We start from the raw sequence: 18,270 nt of genomic DNA, 5'->3' as shown, positions 1-18,270 counted from the left end.
GTTCGGAGCAGAATCGGTGACAGATTCCGACCCTCCAACCGCATGCAGACCAAACGCCGCCGACAGTCGTACGAGGACTGAAAAGCCCACATCAGTGGGTTTTGTTGCCCCCTACTCCCAGAGCCACCCCCACAGGTCTCCCTGAGGGACGTGGTCAAACGCCTCTGCAAGTCCACAAAACGCACACGGACTGAGTGGGCGAACTCCCACGGACCCTCCAGGACCTTACCCAGGGCGGCGAGCTTGTCCACTGTTCCACAACCAGGACAGCAACCACACTGCTCCTCCTGAAGCTGATGACTGACTTCCCGATAGACTCCCCTCTCCAGAAAAGCCTGAATAGACCTGATCAGGGAGCTCGAGGAACCAGATTTGGAAAACACCCCCCCCCCCCAGTGGGCCCCAAAAAAGGGGGACCGCCACCACCACCACCACCACCCCAGTGTGCTGATGCAAAGGCAATGTCCCCGATGTCCACGCAATGTTGCAGAGGCGTCCCAACCAAACCAGGACAGCCTTGGGGAACTCGGGCCTTGCCACCAAGGAGGGTGGGGTGGAGGGCCTGTAGGCCTGCGCACGTCAGGAAAGAGGTCTCGATCATTTGAAGAATGATTATTTTTTTGGATGATTTAACAGTTACCGGGGTGGTCCACGCAATGTTGCAGAGGCGTCCCAACCGGGACAGCCTTGGGGAACTCGGGCCTTGCCACCAAGGAGCTTTTTGCCCTGGAGGTAGGAGAGCCCGCCTCAGAGACCCCAGACTCTGTTTCTTCATGGGAATTTGGGTGCTCTTTGAAGTATTCTCCACACCGACTCACAGCATCCCGCGTCGAGGTCAGCAGGACCCCGACCCCGCTACAAACACTTTTGGTGATTCACGGCTTCTCCCTCCTGAGACTCTGGAAGATGGGCCAGAATTTCATGGAAATTGTCTGGACTTTCGCGGTTAACGACAGACCGCTAACAGAGGCCGGCACATCGCCGAGACCTTTTCACGGTCGGGCTCGGTCCCGATACTGGGAGGGGGGGGGGGGGTGATGGTAAACTGAAAGACTGATCTTTCTTCAATTTCCTCCAAGATGTACTTTTTGCAAGGTTGTGAAATGCGAGATTTTTTGCTTTTGTTCTGTTGTTTGCTGTCAATGGATAGACCGCTTTGACTGGACCTCCTGCCATCGAGCTGAAGGCCATTTCACTCTTCTGCTTGCCACCATCCGCTCTTAGTATAGACTCATTTCTTGTTGAAAAGAACTTTTCTGGCATTGAGGTGACACTGGATAATTGTCACATTGCGCACGCTTGCGCATGTCCTCCCCAGGGTCACTCGCCGTCAACCGCTGTGTAGCCGTCACGGCGCGCCCACTGAGCGACTGGTCCTGGTCCGCACGGAAGCAAACGGCGGCTGACGGCTTTCATTCCGTCAAAAAGCCAACATCTGCACGTGGGTCACCCGAACGGACAAAACCCGCTAAGAGGATGACCCGGACAGAATCGCGGCGCGTTCTGCTCTGCTGTTGGGTGGCTGCCTGCATCACGTGACCCGGGCATCCCAAGTGGCGTGTCAGACTTTTCAGCAGGTGTCGTGGCATTGGTTTTCGGCCACTAGAGGAGGGGGGGGGGGGGGGGGGGGGGCTCTCTCTTGTACCACATGCTTGGACACTTTTCTTGGACATTAAAACTGGATGTAAGCTAACACCTGTGTGTGTGTGTGTTGGGGGGTGGGGGGAGGGCAAGCAGGCGTGCGCATGTCAGGAAAGAGGTGTTGATCGTTTGAAGATTTTTTTTTTTTTTTCTTTTTTAACAGTTACCGGGGTGGTGTGGCTTCTTCACAGAACAGCCAGTTGTTCCGCGTCCCCCCCTCCCCCTCTCATGTTTAATAGACGCAGCACAGTATCAAATAGTTGCAGGGATCAAATTCTCTGAAATGAGGGAGGCTGCTGTATGTGTAATGAGATAAAGGCCTGCCTCTAATGGGGGAAGGGGGGGGGGCGCACGAGGTGGGCACGATGGGAAATGAGCGGCTCAGTGGAAGGCTCTGGAAGAAAAGACGCCGACACAAAAAGTGGAATTGGAACTTTTTTTTTTTTTTTGCTCTCCCTGGAATGGCGAAGGCCGAGAGACGGAGCGGCGGGTGGGGCACCGGAGGTGGGGGCGCGGGGGATGCTGATGGTGGCAAACAAAGAGAACGTGAAGGGAATGGGGGGGGGGGAGACATCAAAAGGATTTTTCAGCCCTGGTTACCGGGACAACAGACATTTGCATGCCATTAGCTTTTTACATCATATTAGCAACACGCAAGGGTGGGGGAGGGCCCGGCCCGGCCCGGCCCGGCCCCTCCGCGCTATACAGTACGTCTCACACATGCCCTCGATCAAACGACTCTCGAGCAGACCTGACTGACGAGCGCTGACCCCTCATTGATGGACGCCTTCCAAAACAAACCAGCACAGGCGGACAAATGACCCAAATAATTGTGAGCGTCCGTCCGAGGAAAACCCGTGCGGAACGAGCCGGGCCGGGTCGGGACGAATTCCAACAAGTTGTCCGACCCGATAACGCGCCGGCAATAATCGTCAACATACAGATCAAATGCTGCGAGCGAGGAGTCAGGGTTGCTCGATGCGCGCGGGTGTTTGTGTTCTGGACGCGGAACCTCCTCCCTTCGTCACTCTCGCGTCCTCCCCGGCTCCATCCTTTCATCCATCCGTCTTTGCCTTCGTCCTCTTTCTCGGGGCGTCGCGCTTCGGTGCCCTCGGTATTGTCGGCAGCGTGGCGCCGGTAGGCGTCGCCGTGACAGCCGTTGTCACGGTAGCATTGTTGGGGGGTGATGGAGTGTGTGTGTGTGTGTGTGTGTGGTTGGAGTGTATTACAGTATCAATACACTGACACTGCGACAAAAAGGACAGCAGCCGTCACTATTTATCACTCCCCGTCCTCTTCCTCCTCCCTCCCAAATCAATCTTTCCTCCCTTCCATTGATTTCTCGCACACACAAACTTCCTCAGCTCGCCTCCTCCCTACTCAAACATCCACTGCAGCCTCACCCCTCTCCCAATCTTTCATTTCATCTCTCGTGCCCCCCTCTTCTGTCTGTCTCCCTCTCTCTCCTCCCCTCTCTCCATCAGTCACCCACACCCCCCTTCCCCCCTCCCTCCCTCCCTCCCTCCCTCATGGCTGTTTTTCTTGTTTTTGTGTGTGTCTCACGCTCTCTCTGCATATTAATTGGTGCATTTTTGCTGCGGTGGAGCAAACAATCAAAGCATCGCAGGCGGCAGCTCATGCCATTATTGTGCGCACGCACGCACACACACACAGCGTCGACAGGACATACATGGCAAGCGTACACGCACGTGCACTTGCAGACTCGCATGGCTGCTGACACAATAGCGGGCGCACTGTAGCTCATTAGAATCAGAATCAGAATCGTCTTCATCCGGCAGATATGTCGGCTGTCGGCGCGCTCATTTGGAATCTCGGTAGATATGTGGCCAGCACCACATGGAAATCCGAAGGCCTCCGCAACTCCAGGCAAGTAAGCGCCACACGTTGACCGTGTCCTTTGCTACTCTTCTTCACACGTGTGTGTGTGTGTGTGTGTGTGTGCGTGTGTATAGGGGCAGTTAAGGATTTGGGACCCTCAATCGGACCCTCGACGCGCAGCGCAAGCACACAGCGATTTCAGATTCTCACCGGTGTCCGCTTCTTAAAGCGGTAAGGAGGCATTGTGAAGCCGGCGCGTCGGGAACGGGATCCGCCGGAGCGAGCCTCGCGCTCGCGTTTTCGCGACGAGTCCTGGAAATGACCAAAGTTCGGCAGCGTGCCAACAAAAGTTCCCGATTTAGTCCGCTCCTTCGGCGGGGGAAAGATTTTGACGTAGTCGACAATATTGTCGAGCCGTTCCTCGACATCCTCGTTGCAAACGAGAACCCGTTCTCGGCCGCCTTACCCGGGTCGAAAAGCGGCGTCGAGGCGTATTTGGACGCGTGCATCGAAACCGACGAAAATCGCCTAACTCAGCATGACGGAATGCGGTTAGCGTGAACGGCGAGCCGGGCGCTCATCTGCTCTTTCCGAATTTCGCCAGTCGGCAGCCGCAACGTGGCAACGACCTGCATTTATCTGTTTCACGTTGACGCTAATGTTGCGTGTTTTGCTCGTGGCTGTTATTTTTGGTCTAATGCAATGTTTCCACGCACCAGGCTTCGTCGCCACGAGGCGCCGTGTAGCGGCACGAACCCAAATGTCGTTATCGCACGGACGTTTCCCCTCGCGTGATTGGACGCGACGTTTGGCCGAATGAACGGGAACGTTCGCTGCCCTCGCTCGACGGGGAGAAGCTAGCAGCGCAGAGCGTCATTCTCATTCGCGAGCGCCTTTTGTCGTTCTGCGACCCGCACGGACGGAAGAAAAGCGTCTCCTAACCGCTTGCGCATTTCGACGCTCCGCAGAGAGTCGGACCGGTTGAGTGGAAAGGTGCCCGCGAGCGGGCCGCTCGGGAGAAAAGGTCGCCAAAAACACGATGAGCGGATGGTCAAACTCACTTGTCGACGCGGAGTAGCGAAGTCGACTAATCGGGTCGCCCTTACGTCCAAGTGACCTGCTTGTGACGGGAGCTCTTTTGGGCCAAATCTGGAATGGAGGAAGAGTCCCAGAATTCACACAAAAAGGCCACCTTGCAGTTGACTTTGGTGGAAAGTGTTTGTGGATTGAATTATTTTGGGTTCGTCCCGTCGCAGTCGGTATGTCCTCCGGCCTGTTTCGGGTCCATCAGTTTTTTTTAAAGCCTTGTTCCGGCTTTCCATTGAATGCAACTGAGTGAGGTATTTTGTGGGGGGCTTACGTTGTAAATAAAATATTTACCAAGCTGTGTGCACCCTGGCAAAAAGTCTGGATTTTCATGCAGGTTGATAGAAAGCCCACAAGGGAAGGCTTAGCAGGAACGCCGACATCGCAGCAGTTGATTTTGACCACGGCCGAAACGGATTCTGTGAGTTTTGCCCCGCTTTGACTTTCACACCGTCGAGACAAGACGCAAGCGACTCGCAAAATGCTCGTTTTGATGCCGGCTTGCCACTTTCAGGTGGCCTCGCCACCGGGAAAAAGGCCCCGACGGCTCTCGAATTGTCGGCCTGAAAGAAGTTGTTGAGGCTTGCTTGCGTTTGACAACTCGGATGCTTTTCCTTGTTCTTTCTTTCCCCTCCTCCGTGTCAGCTGCCATATTTGGGACGACGGGATGACGCTGTTGTAAAATGGAGCCCGTGCTGAGATCATAATTAACATTTCCAACCTACACGGAGCCCCCACCCTGAAGAATGGAGGGAGGGAGGGAGAGAGAGAGAGAGAGAGAGAGAGAGAGAGCGAGCGGCAGAGGGAGGGGGGAGCCGCCGTATGCTTGTACACAAGCCCGATTTCCATTTTTCCCCCAAGTCGTAATGTATTTAATTCCAGCTCAACGTAATCATGACGTGTCGCGTCATTAATCTGCGAACCGCCGCACGCGTAAGTACGAATCCTTCTCCGTTGCTGTCCGATGTATGTGCGTGGCTGTGCACGTATGTGCGCGCGTGCATGCGTGAGAGCCGACGTGCACTTTGCTCCCCGATTTGCTGTTCTTCGACGCTTATTGTCTGCGCGTCGCTTTGTGCTGGAAACACTTCTGGTGCATGCGCGAGCCGTCTGCAGATGCGCGCGCACGTGGCACGGAAGAGAGTGGGGAACGCGCGACAGACGAGTAGCATGTGATTTTTTTTTTTTTTTTTTTTTTTTTTTTTGGTGCCTTCGCTAACTTTCGCAAGTTGCGCGAGCACGCGGCGGCGGCCGAAGCACGCGCGAGCTTCTCGAGCCCAACTTGCGTTTGCGGGCACTTCAGTTGCGTGCGTGCGTGCGTGCGCGCGCGCTTGTGATTTGCTCCAATCAGCCCTTTGTTGCGCAGGCACGCACGCGCTCCTCTTAATCCGATTGTTCCCAACGTTGCACGGAAAAAGGAAAGAAAAGTGCGTTGGCCGCTCGCAATGGACTTGAAGTTATTTGTTTCATTTGTGACTGAGATTGTCAGATGAGATCGGTGACGTCTCCTCCTCCTGTTTCTCTTCTTCTAGTTGTGCTGCCCTCGAACATTTGGGGAACAAAATGGAGCCGCCAGATGCTCACATGACTTTTTTTTGTTTTTTGTTTTTTTCTCGCCACTTTGTGTGGACTCTCCTCTCGGTCTCGCGTGGAAAGATTTTCACGTCTTGACGTAAATGAGGAGAAACTTTTTCCCGGGAGAGGAGCAGTCAGTCTTGTGGCTCGTGACTGCTCACTTTTAGCTTCTTTTTGTTACATGTGCTGAGAGATGCTCTGGTCTTGACAAAGCTGTCAAGGATTTGATTCAGTTCAGGCGTCATCGTCCTCGTCGCCTTTGTGCTCCACGCATGCAGACCAGGTGTGTGTGTGTGTGTGTGTGTGTGTGTGTGTGTGTGTGTGTGCGTTGTGACGTTTGGAGCCCTCTTTTCTGTTGCCGGCCTTCGAAGCAGCCAAGTAGTAGACGTTGTACTACTTACGCCCGCTTGTTGAAGAACATGAAAAAAGCCTCGAAGAAAGGAAAGGCGCGAGCAGAGGCCAACCCCAAACTGTAGACATGGACTCTTGGTTCAGTCAAATGTCCTAACCCTTTGCATGACCCTTTCCTAAACGGCTGTGAGAAAGGTCGTGGGGTCAAGGAGCGCCGGAATAAGTGATTCCTTCCCAACGGCTCTGTTTCAAACGAAAGTCTTGATCCCGTGAGATGTCACTTTAAAAGTTGGTGTCTCCGAATGCAGTGGAGGGTGTCTATTTTTTTTGCAATCCTCTTACTCACCACCAATAATAATAACAACGTGTATCGTGCTGCGGGCTACTCAAAGGGGCCTTCCAATTGCACACACCGTTCATTCACCCCCACAGTCGGGGTCAGCTACTTTTGGGCCACAGGTTTGGGCCAGTCTGACAGAAGGGCGGCTGCCGTTCTGCACCTACGGCCCTTCCAAGCGCATCCGCTCGTAGGCAACGCGGGGTCGGCATCTCGCCCGGGGACACGACCACGACATGCGCCCAAACGGGGATACAAACCAGCGATCCTCTGGTTGCGGAGCTGTACACTAATCCTATGTTGCACGCTTCCCCAGAAATAATATCTTCATCCGCGTTCTACCTTTATGGGCTTCCTCAAATCTTTTGGAAAGAGAGCACAAAAAAAAAAAAGGCAGAGGAGACCCACGTGCTGCGGTCGTGTCCAGCAGACCTTGAAGGACAGCGACGGAGCACAAAAGCGGAGCCGAGCGCCGATTCGATGTCGCCGGGCTTCCGTTGGGCACGAGGAGAACATTGGTCAGGATCTGCGACGACGTTCGTGGGTGCACTGAACCCGCACGTTACCTTCGAGTCCGGATTACTTAGACGTTGCCGGCGTGCGGATCGACCGCCAACCCCCCAACACCCCCAGGCAGGCAGAAGCTTTTTGTGGGGCCGATCTCATGTGCGATTTGTAGATTGAATGTTCTCGCAAAGCTTTTGGAAGTGGCCTCATTGCCGCCGTTGTCGGCACAATTGACTGAGGAAGAAAAGGAAGCTTTCCGGAGTGAAGGCCAGCGCCGCGAAAAGTCCAATCCTTATTTGCGCCAGTTCGGTGAGACTCGAGCTTCGACCTCTTCCGAGGTTGCTGATAGATCCACTTGTGGCTCATCGGTGGCCACGTTTCCATGTCCACAAAAATCCAGGAGTCCTCTTAAGGTGGCACCCGGTGGTCCTAGGTGGACTCAGGTGGCAAAAAAAATAGAAGGCTGATTCAACTTTTGACTTGAATTCAAAGCGTACTGACCGAAGTGGAAAAAGTAGACCCGTTTGGATAAAACAGGAGACAAAATAGTTTCCCTGTGTTATCAACCGGCACGTCCGCCTGATCAGACTCCAAAATCTCAAGAAGTCGATGATCTGGATTGCGGTTGACTTTCCGTCTCTCTGTTTACGTTTGTTCTTCATCGTGATGAGAAGTGGAGCAATCCTGACCTCAATACAGATGTCTTCAAATCTAAGGAGTAAAAGAAAAACATCCGGTAAAGTATTTCGCACTGAAGAAAATGTCTGTACTCGGTTACTCCTCGCCACCGCGCAGGGACGATTGGCACGCAAAAGATCCCACGGCGGTCAAAGCTCCAGAAGTGAAGATCTGAGGGCTGCGACTCTGAGGTGTTTCCTTCCACTCCACGGCTGCCGCTCAGCACCGCGTTGGGCCGGCGGCGCTGCGGTGACAGGATTTGTCACGGCGGAACAAATCCCAGCCGAGGTGATTATCTCGGGAAAATGCCGCAGTTACATTGAGCTGCGCGCACACGCGGCAGGTTTGGGTTGACGTGCCTTCGTAACGGCGCCGCATGTTTTCTTTCTCTGGCGTCTCGTCGCTGTTTTGGCAGCCTCTAATCGAGCAGCTGATATCGGCATTCCCTGGCGCGCCGCCAAGCCACGGCACCGCAGGACGATTGGGGCACAAAATGAAAGAAAATGAGTGAATAATTGACAGACGGAGGGAGGGAGCGAGACGTGACAAGAGGAGAAAGGGAGAAGGGGGATGGGACCGCGCAGATAGTCGACAGAAGAGGGGGAGAGCAATCATCGTGGATGAACCTGCGTGCACCGAGCTAAAATGTCACCCGTCTTGGCGTCGCATGTGGCGCGCCGGACAAATCGGCTGGCCCGGTGTGCCGCGGCCCGCCTCCATTTTAGCTGTGACGGACGCACGAACGCTCGCAACCCAACAAACGCACAATCAAGTGAGGGCACGGGAACGGCGTGTTGGGATGTCCAAATATCGCCTTTCCTCTTTGGGATGGTGTGTAACGGCTGTGAGCACGCTTGGACGCCGGCGCTGGATGGCGCCAAACTGTGACACACTAACCAGAGTGGAAAAACAAACCTGCAGTGCACGAGATTAGCGCCAGTTAACGTTAAGTGAAAGCCCAACCAAGAATAAATCCATGTCCGCTCGTCCACACGGACACTGTACACGTGTTTTGCACCAAGGCATGTGACGAGGAGGGATTTACCCTCAGGTTTTCCTTCCTTCCCACAATCAACCCAAAAAAGATTGCAGCTGCAGATGGTCTTCAGTTGAGAGATCTTTGGCGTCAACGGGGCCCCCGGCTGTGAATTTCTCCTGCCGTCGAAGGAGTTTCCTGAACTTTTCTTGTCCTTTCTTCGCAGGGGATCCGAGGAGGAGTTGGAGCCGCCCCCGCCCGAGATCCCGAAAAATGGCGTCGCGCTGCGTACGCTCCTGGTAATTCCTCCAATCCCGCAGACCGCCGCAGTGGTCCGGTGGCTCACGCAACTAACGTGTGCGTTTGCTCGTATGCATGTTGTCCAATGAGAGGATGGATTCCCCGTCGGAGTTCGGGTTGCCCCGTCCCCGTGATCCCCCGCCAAAAAGCCCGGACGTTTCCCCTCGGGGTCTGAACGCGGCGCCGCGCCCTTCTCTTTCTGTGTCGGTCCCCGCCGAGGAGGACCGAGAAGATGATCCGCCCAACGGTGAGGCTTTTCCGTCCCCGACGCCAGCCGTGGCTCTCTTTCCGGGAGGGGGAGCGGTCGAAGCGGGACGCGGTCCCACTTTGGACTCTTCTCCGCCGGCCACGCCCTCGGCGCCCCCCCTGGGCTTTGGAGCCCTGGAGTTTGCCCTCTCCTCGGGGCCCAGCGGAAGCTGCGACGACGAGCTGGACCTACAGCTCTTCCAGAGAAATGCTTTTCGGGTGGCAACTGGAGGGGGCGGGACGGCGTCGAGACCGTCGCTCCGGTTTTCCTGTCACATCTGCGGGAAGAGATTCCGATTCCAAAGCATTTTGTCCCTTCACGCCAGAGCCCACAGTCTGGAACGCAACCGTCAAGCCTCTTCGCATCATCGCGCCGCCCTTCCTTCGGAACCTCTCAAACAGAACCTTGGAGGCCAAATGGACAAAAACCACCAGATTGAGAAGCAGAGAAGGTACCCGGTGAGTGGGAATCCCGCAGGCGTGCTTCCAGAGGAGGACCAGGAAGAGGAGGATGATCCCAAAGGTGCAGAACTGGAAGAGAACCACACAACATCGAGCCATCCGCCAAATGAACACCTTGCTCCTTGGACGCGGTCTGCTCCTGCCCCATCGACATTCCGCTGCCATGCCTGCAAAGGAAAATTTCGTACAGCTTCTGAGCTGGCGCGCCACGTGCGCATTCTCCACAACCCGTACAAATGCACACTTTGTCCTTTCTCCGCCAACCAGGAAGGCTCCCTGGCATCACACTTGCAGGAGTGCCACCCCTCCCCGGAGGGCCCCACTTCGCATTCAACCTTTTCCAATTCCCGGCCGGTCGGGGTTTCTTCAGAGGCTCCCCCAACCAAAGCATTGGAATCCTCCTTGTTGCCTGCATTTCGTTGCGGTACTTGTGGACAGAGGTTCACTCAGTCGTGGTTCCTCAAGGGACATATGCGAAAGCACAAGGACTCCTTGGACCATAAGTGTCAGGTGTGCGGGCGTGGCTTCAAGGAGCCATGGTTCCTCAAAAACCACATGAAAGTACACCTCAATAAGCTCGGCCTCAAAGCTGGCCTGGGAAGCCTTGATGCCGATCGGCAGGCCAAGGGCTCCGCGGGACACCCGTCCCTGAGCGCCCTCTACTCCGGCCTTCTTTTGGCTCGGAAGGGGTCTGGCAGAACAGGGCAAGGGAGGCCAGAGAAGGAGAGCACAAATAGGATCCGGATGGCTTCCTGCAAGTCGGCTGTCCTGGGCTACTTGGGCCTTCCCACCGACAGCGGCGGGGCCAGCTGCACTGAGAGACTCCAGGCTGTCGCCCAGGTGGCCGAGAGGGGAAACAGGGGCGGGACTGCGGGGACAGAAGTGGGGGAGCCCAGAAGAGAGAGAACAGAGCCCAGCTGCACCACGGAAGGAGAGGAGCAAAAACCCTGGTGGCAGCTTGTAGCTCAAAGCCTCACTGTGGCGCAGCAGCAGAGAGAGAGAGACAGTGCTCACCATACTGGTTTAAACAGGACTGTAGGAGAAGGTGCTGACCTGGTCAGAGCCTACGCAGACACGATGGATCCAAGAGCAGCTGCCGGCTCAGCCGAGGGTCCGTGGGACTGCCCAGAGTGCGGAAAGCTCTTCCACAGCCTCCAGCAGGTGGTTGTTCACGCCCGTGTACATGTTCACAAAGGCGGGGAAGAAGGAGCTTCAGGTGAGATGGACAGAACTAGCAGCTCCAGTCGGGCCAGAGAAAGCCCCGGCCGACCGGGAACAGAATCCCAAGTGCGGCAAGCAGTGGCGGCAAGCTTTCCGTCCATCATGCCGGGCCTCAAAGGTCAGCCTCTTCCCCCGGAGTCTCTTGTCTTTGCTCCCCGCTCGCCTTCCTCATGTTTCTTTTGATCTGCTTTCACAGGACAGAACGGGAGCGTGGCAGTGCTGTCGGCCGTGGCTTCGCTTTCCAGCAGCAGGGATCGGGTCCGCAGTCGAGGGATTAAGGATTGTCCCTACTGCGGTAAAGCCTTCCGCTCATCCCATCACCTCAAAGTGCACCTGAGAGTCCACACAGGTAGGAGGTTTCTGTCCTTGTTCTTCAATGGTGACCTGACCTGACCTCGGCTGCTACGTGTTAGCTGCTGAGTCATAAATAAAGCCATGCAGCTAATTACACGTCCTCGTGTGCTTTGGTTTTGCCAGCGGGTCGCTACAAATGATGGAACGGAATTTTTCCATGTCTAAAATGTTGTGTTTTGTTTGGTTAAGGTGAGAGACCCTACAAGTGCCCCCACTGCGACTACGCCGGCACCCAGTCGGGGTCGCTCAAGTACCACCTTCAACGGCACCACAGAGAGCAGCGCAACCTGTCGGGCTCGGCCGCGACCTCCGCGGGCGGACTCGCCGCCGCCGTCAACGGTCCGACCTCAGTTAAGCAGCGGCGATTGCAAACCGATCCCAAAGCCCAGTCGGACGGTCTCTCCTGCGAGGCAAGCCAGCAGTCGTGGGTCCTCGGACTTCCGCAGCAGCATCTGACTGGTCAAGGGGGCCTCGCGTCTCTAAGGGACATTGACCCGGACGCACAGTACCGCTATCTATCGGGGGTTATGGGGACCTTCTACCCTGGTAGCATGGAAGGAGCGTGGATCAGGGAGTCGCCTCCTCCGAAAGCCCTTAAGGTGTCCCGCCGTAAGCCCCCTACCACCAACCGGATGGTGCCGCCCTGCGACAAACGGACGTCGGCTTCCCCGGGTCAAGCGGGTGCCTTCGAACCTCTCGATCTGTCCCGGCGCTCTACGCCAGGCCTAAGAGGGCCGGAAGAAGATGGAGGAGGAGAACGCATCAAATTGAAGCAGTGTTTGGACTGTCCATTTCGAACATCCTCCACTGAGCTTATGGCCATGCACCTCCAGGTTAACCACACCACTAAGTCCCGCCGTAAAATAACTTGCTTGTCCGCATTTGACGACAAGGACAAAGACTTGGCTCCGAAGGGCGCCGGATCCTGGCACCAGCCCGATTCCCTGGATTGGATTTGGGGCTACACCCGTGAGTCTCAAGCGGGGGCCCGGGAAGGCTCCTCAAACCAGATGTGGACCCCGAACGGGCTCCCTCCGGACCATTGCGGCGACACGCGAGCGACTAGCCCGGCCCTCCAAAGTGATTTGGGGGGTGACGATGACGAGGAATGCAGCAGCGACCCGGAGGACCAACATAAGAGAAACGACCTCGCAGATTAAAACAGCCGTACAATTGCGGGGTCCCCCCCCCCCCCCCAGAAAACACATGAGTAAATTCCAGAAATTCCATGATCACACTTTGGGGTGGGCTTTTCCGTTTGGTCTCTTTTCGGGCTGGAGGTGTCAACATCGGGTGGAGCGCGTGTGTTGACTTTGTGTCACCATGGAAAGAAGAAGAAGAAGCAGCAGCAGCAGCAGTGGTGAAAAGACAGACGTCCTAGAAGAAAGTGTAGCTTTTACCACGAGGAAAAAAAACAAACTAAACTTTTCAATGGTGTTTGTGTGGTTGGGAAATAACCGTTTGTGAGCCGAATGTCCTTACACAGCACTGTGCAACCTGTTTTTTGTCTTTTTTTTTTTTCTTCTTTTAGTGGACCAAATGTTTCTCTGGCGGACGACGGATCATTTCCCGATCCGAGCGTGTGGCGTTGAAGAGCACCGGCGCGTTTCCGCCGACGGAACGTTTGGGCACGGGTGCCGATCTCCGACCGGACGCTGCTCGCGAGCGTCAAATCCAGCGTGCCTTCCGTTTCAAGCACTTCCTGGTCTCTTTTGTACGAGCGTGGTCTTTTTATCCGTCCTTTTCAGCCAAATCAGACCCCACCCAGAGATGGGGGACTTGAGTCGGTGAGACTTGGGCCAGAGTTGACTGCCTTCGCTGTTTTGATGACTTGACTTGACTTGACTTGACTTGCACTTAACTGGGAGTTAACAAGTCGGGACTTGATTTGAGATCGCGGTGAGATGTTGTAAGACCCGGTAAACACATAAAGACAATCAGCCTCTTTTTGTGCGCATTTTTCCCTTCCCCGTCGGGAAGATGTTTTCTAAGTCTGAGGTGGCTTCAAAGTTGCTCTGTCGCGAGCGCAGGGTCCAAAACAGGTCGGGTTCGACAATTTTAATGAACATGTTCAAAATTTTCAAAAGTCTTCGCTCGTAGGTAAAAAAAACAACCCTGACTTGTGGCGCTTTGGGTTGTGACGTGGAACAGAATGTAGTCAACCGAGAAGCAGCACCCCGACTCAGCAGAGGGAAAAGACGGTAAATCAAGACCAGCACAGATCTAATGTGCTTTTTCTCTCGTGGGTTCCCGAGATGGCAAGAAATAGTTTCCAAAATCGAGTCCTTTTTTTTTTTTTTTTTTTTTGGATGACCGGCGTTTTACAAGGCAACCCTCGGGCAGACTCGAGAAATAACAGCACCCGTGCGGAAGTGTTTCGTCTTTTTGATATTGTGAGCTCACGTGTGATCACGTGAGATTTGGAGCTCGGCGGCAGAAGAGATTATTGGCACGCGCCGCAGTTCTGTTGATGTGTTAGGGTCTGTCACAGATAATAAATCCTTTAAAATTGGTAACGTTCACGTTTGATGACTTGGTCAACAGTATTGTGATCTGACCGTACCACAAAGGTCTTTCCTGATGAAGACTTCGCTACCAATGGAACTTGACTTAAACTGAAGCCTACCTGTGACCTAACTTGATTTCTTTGATCACTAAGAATCGAACTTGACTTGATCCCATCTCTGGCAGACCACCCCGAGCCTAACCCTTAAAGGACAAACTGGGGAGTCAAGACTCAGAGCCTGATTAAATCTGGCCAAAATTTGTCCAAGGAGACATTAAAAGATAGACTGGAACCACTTATCTGTACTTCCCCATCCCTCTTCCTGCCCATCCTTTCGTTTGTGGTCCCTAAGGCTTTGTTGGACTTCCCGTATGTGTGACATGTTTCAAACATGGTGTCGTGGTTGAAAGTCAACGTCATGCTGAATGTCGTTTAGCTAGCTAGCGTAGAGATGTCGCTAGTATCAGTGACGGTTCTAGCCCGTTATGAGTTGTTGGCCGCAGGGCTCTTGCAGGGGTTCCAGACTCCAATTGTCAAAAGGGAGCCAATTGGGGATTTTGACAATTCGTCCGACCTGCTGAGAACCGCCACTGGCTGGTGTAATGTTTTTCTTTGATAGACTGAGAGCACAAACCCGAGCCAGCGCACTTCCCGACTCTGATCTGATGGTCGGCTCGGCGTAGAGAAACGCTCGATTTGAATGTACTGGCGAAGGGAAACTCCTCCCGTAATACAAACTGCGATGGGCCACCTGCAACAGTTGCACCTCCGAGCCGGGTTTGCGCTCTCGTGTCGTCGCCCGAGTCATCGAACGTGTTCTAGACGTGGCTAATATGAACAGCAAAAACAATAAAAATACTTGACGTGATTGAAGGCATTTCTCTTGACAAGACTCGTTCTCTCTTCAAATGCGCGATCGTCGACGCGTCATTTGAGTTCCAGCGGGACCGGATGACTCTGCTCGAGTAGCTCGCGGCGTCGATTATCCTGTGCGATCGTTTACAAGGAACACGAAATTGATACGAAACAATCGCCAATGAAACGGCAAAATATTTTCTCATTTCTTTGAACCCTCTTGAATCGCCACGTGCGCATTTTTGCTAGAAACTTTGCACATGAACTGTCTGAAAACAATCATCAAATTTGACCACAGTCGCGTGCACTGAAGAAATCCAACTCGGATCAATTTTGGATCGAGTCGGGCTTGTATCGATTTGTGATTTGTTTCTGGCGCAGTAGCGCCCTCTAGAGCACGCGGCTGTCTCTCCACTGGTGGTCTTCGGCCAAACCGCGAGCAGCAAGCAGTTGATCGAGTGCTCCGGGCTCGACCTCCGCCTGACGCTCGGTTACCCTCCCTCCTGACTGGAGGGGGTGGGAGGGAAGGAGCATCCGCCTCTTCCTCCTCCTCCTCCTCCTCCTCCTCCTCTTGCTCTTCCTCCTCCTCCTACTCCTCCTCCTCCTCGCAGCATCCGCCGGCTTTTCTTCCCGCTGCTGCTTTTTGACTTGAGCAACGGCGGCACACTCGAGCCACTCGTCCTCGTCCTCGTCCTCGTCCAGAAGCGCTCTGCAGAATTGCACAACATGAGCGAGGTGAGTGTCAATTCACGCTTCATCTTCATCATGCAGCACACGCTCTTCCTCCTCCTCCCGAGGTGCGGCGTCAACTCCAGCTGTGGCTCTTCTTCTCTTCTTCTTGTTGTTTGGTGCTTTTGTCGCAGTGTTGTTGTGCTGGTGCTGCTGCAGAGGCCTGCTGCACGTGCGGGAGCCAGCTCGAAAAACACAAAACATGGTCCCAAAACTCAAACCGCTCACTTTTTTTTTCCTTTTTTTTGGGGGGTGGGGTGGGGTGGTGGTGGTGGACATTTTTCCTCCTGTGCTTCCAAAAGTTGTTGAACACTCATTCCGCCATGATCAGGATTTGTAGTTTTCAAGAAAAATCAAAAAGGGCTGGCAACAGTGCGCAGTGTTGTTAGCTTTATGGATACTTTTTCTCTCAGTCGTGATGAGCTTCCTTGTTTGATATTTATGGATGTGTGTGTGTGTGTGCAGATTATTGCTGTCCTTCAGTGACAGTGTTTACTGTACATAGTTGCTATTGATTCACTCATATCCAATCGCTGTTTTCATTTGCATATACACTGTGTTTGTGTGAATATATACGTGTAAATGTGTGTGCATGAAAATGGCTTATGTGTGGAAATGTTTGTGTACTTTTGTAGACAAGAAGGGATGCCGATGTATTCTGAGTCATGGAGTGTTTTGTAACTGTGTGTGTCTTCTGCTTCTGTGATCAAATTCAATGGTAATTTCATCGTTTTTTTTGGTGTTTTTCAGAACCACGCTTGACGTCAGCAGCTCCTTTGTCTGACGGCCCGTCGCCTCGGGCTGAAAGCCTCTCAGTCGGCACGCGCGCAGCGTGAAGGCTTTTGGCGTTTTGCGCGGCGAATAGGATGCGGGAGAGCGCTTACGCAACCGCAGAGTTTCCCGTTTGCGCCGCTTCCGCCGTGTGACAGCTGTTTGCTGTATTATTATTTTTTGCTTTTGCAAACGTGGACTCCCTCCCACAGGCGCCGACGCGAGCCTCGATCGTACAAGAATCTCGGCGCTCGTGGATAGCACGATTGCCTTCCGCGCGAGGTCGGGGGAAAGTTGGACGCATCTATAAATACGCGGAAGGGGCTTCCTGCCGTTGGATGGCGACGCTCTCGAGTAGATTTCTGTGTGCGCGTGTTTAGCAGGACACGAGCTTCTTTTCCCCTTCGTGACCATTTCAGACCTACTCCCACTGACTTACATAAAGCCATTAAGGCACTATTTTTAGTGGGCCCCACTTTCACGACTTCAGTAGAAAGAGTGACGAGTCGAATGCCGGCTAAGTGCCCCCCACCATTCCCGCCCACGAGAGCTCGTTTCAATCTTTTCGATCGCCCGACGGGGACAGAAGTGCGCTGGAATCCGCCGTAAAAACGTTACAGCCGACTTCGGAAGAGAGAACGCCACCCCGTGTGCGTCTTCTCATCCCGGCCGACACTACACTGCGGTGTCCAAGTCGAGGCCCGCCACCCAAAACAGAAAGGCCAAAAGCTCTCGGGTGCACAAAAATGGAACGAGATTAGAGTTACATAAGAGGCGTAATCCTCAATGGAGGGGGAATCGGAAGCATCGCCGAACGTCACCGAACGTACTTCATTCCAGGGAGAGGAGCACGCCGGCGGGCTGTGGGGGGGGGGGGGGGGGGTTGCCTGTGTGTGTGTGTGTGTGCCCATCTGGCCTGCATTCACGCTGTCCCGATTCTCCTTCAGTTGCTGCAGCGCTTCCGTTTCAATCTCACCGCGCGTCTTTTCCCGAGGCCCATACGGGTCTGTCTCAACATCAGCCGACTGTTGACTTCTTGTTAAACCTCGCAATCTGTCTTTGTTCCTCAGGCCCGGCGTCACCGCCATCCTGACTTTGTTCCACGTGACTTTAGGGTGACTCAGTGATCATTGTATCGTCGTCATCGAGATAAGTCAAGAAATAACCGGTCCGGATTGATGGCCTTATGGAGCCTTTTTGGGTGACTGGGCAGGTTCGCTGGGAATTTGTCTTGTTTTTCTTTTTTTGATGGGGAAAAAAAGAAGCCACACAAATCGGATCACCGCGGTCCCTCGTCAAAGATTGTGTCAGATGAGATTCTGCATGTTTGTGACATTGGAAAAACTGCAGAGGTCTTGATGCATTTGGTGGACGTTTGCACTAATGTGTTGCTTTTCTTCTTCTTTTTCTTCTTTGTCTTCGTCCTCCTCCCAGCTGACATCTCCCAAATCGGCCAACAGCGGCCAGACGGCTGCGGACGACGACAAAGGTGCGTAAATGAACACGCTCCCGCCGTTTTGCACGCTGTACAATCGAGTCACGGCCGCTATTGTAGCAAATGTTCCGTATCCCATCGGAAAGTTCCCCAAACGAAGCCGCTCGTATGCATGAGCTGAATCTGCTTGAAACGAGTAGCCAGGGATGCAAGAAATCTGAAAATGATTGTGGAGACGAGAAAGAAAGGGATTCACCAGAATGGGCTGGAAAAGGAAAAAATGAAGTCAGAATGAGATGAGGATTTGTTCGAAACAAACAAGCGAATGTAACTGCGATCCGGCCCTTTTGTTTGTCCCATCCGTCACCCCCCCCCCCACCCCCAAATACAGACAAGGCCTC

At 54.0% G+C, this 18,270-nt stretch overlaps 1 protein-coding gene across 11 annotated transcripts in view; it reads left to right on the top strand.

Annotated features, from left to right (window-relative positions):
• Positions 1-14,085, top strand: part of arhgef40 (Rho guanine nucleotide exchange factor (GEF) 40) — a 33,409-nt gene extending 19,324 nt beyond the window's left edge. For 4 of the 11 annotated variants that reach the window (XM_061808885.1, XM_061808890.1, XM_061808892.1 and 1 more), the window contains 2 exons: positions 9,217-9,289; positions 9,383-9,564. In XM_061808885.1, coding sequence (XP_061664869.1) covers positions 9,217-9,289; positions 9,383-9,465 — 156 coding nt within the window. In that variant the 3' untranslated portion in view covers positions 9,466-9,564. Of the gene's footprint in view, positions 1-1,318; positions 1,604-9,216; positions 9,290-9,380; positions 9,579-13,104 lie in introns of those variants that run through there. The other 7 variants (XM_061808887.1, XM_061808894.1, XR_009793405.1 and 4 more) reach the window with 6 other exon arrangements.
• The last annotated feature ends 4,185 nt before the right edge of the window (positions 14,086-18,270 follow it).

The sequence above is a fragment of the Syngnathoides biaculeatus genome, chromosome 21, assembly GCF_019802595.1.
Source record: "Syngnathoides biaculeatus isolate LvHL_M chromosome 21, ASM1980259v1, whole genome shotgun sequence".
Taxonomy (NCBI): domain Eukaryota; kingdom Metazoa; phylum Chordata; class Actinopteri; order Syngnathiformes; family Syngnathidae; genus Syngnathoides; species Syngnathoides biaculeatus.
This window is presented reverse-complemented; position numbering and strand designations above follow the sequence as displayed.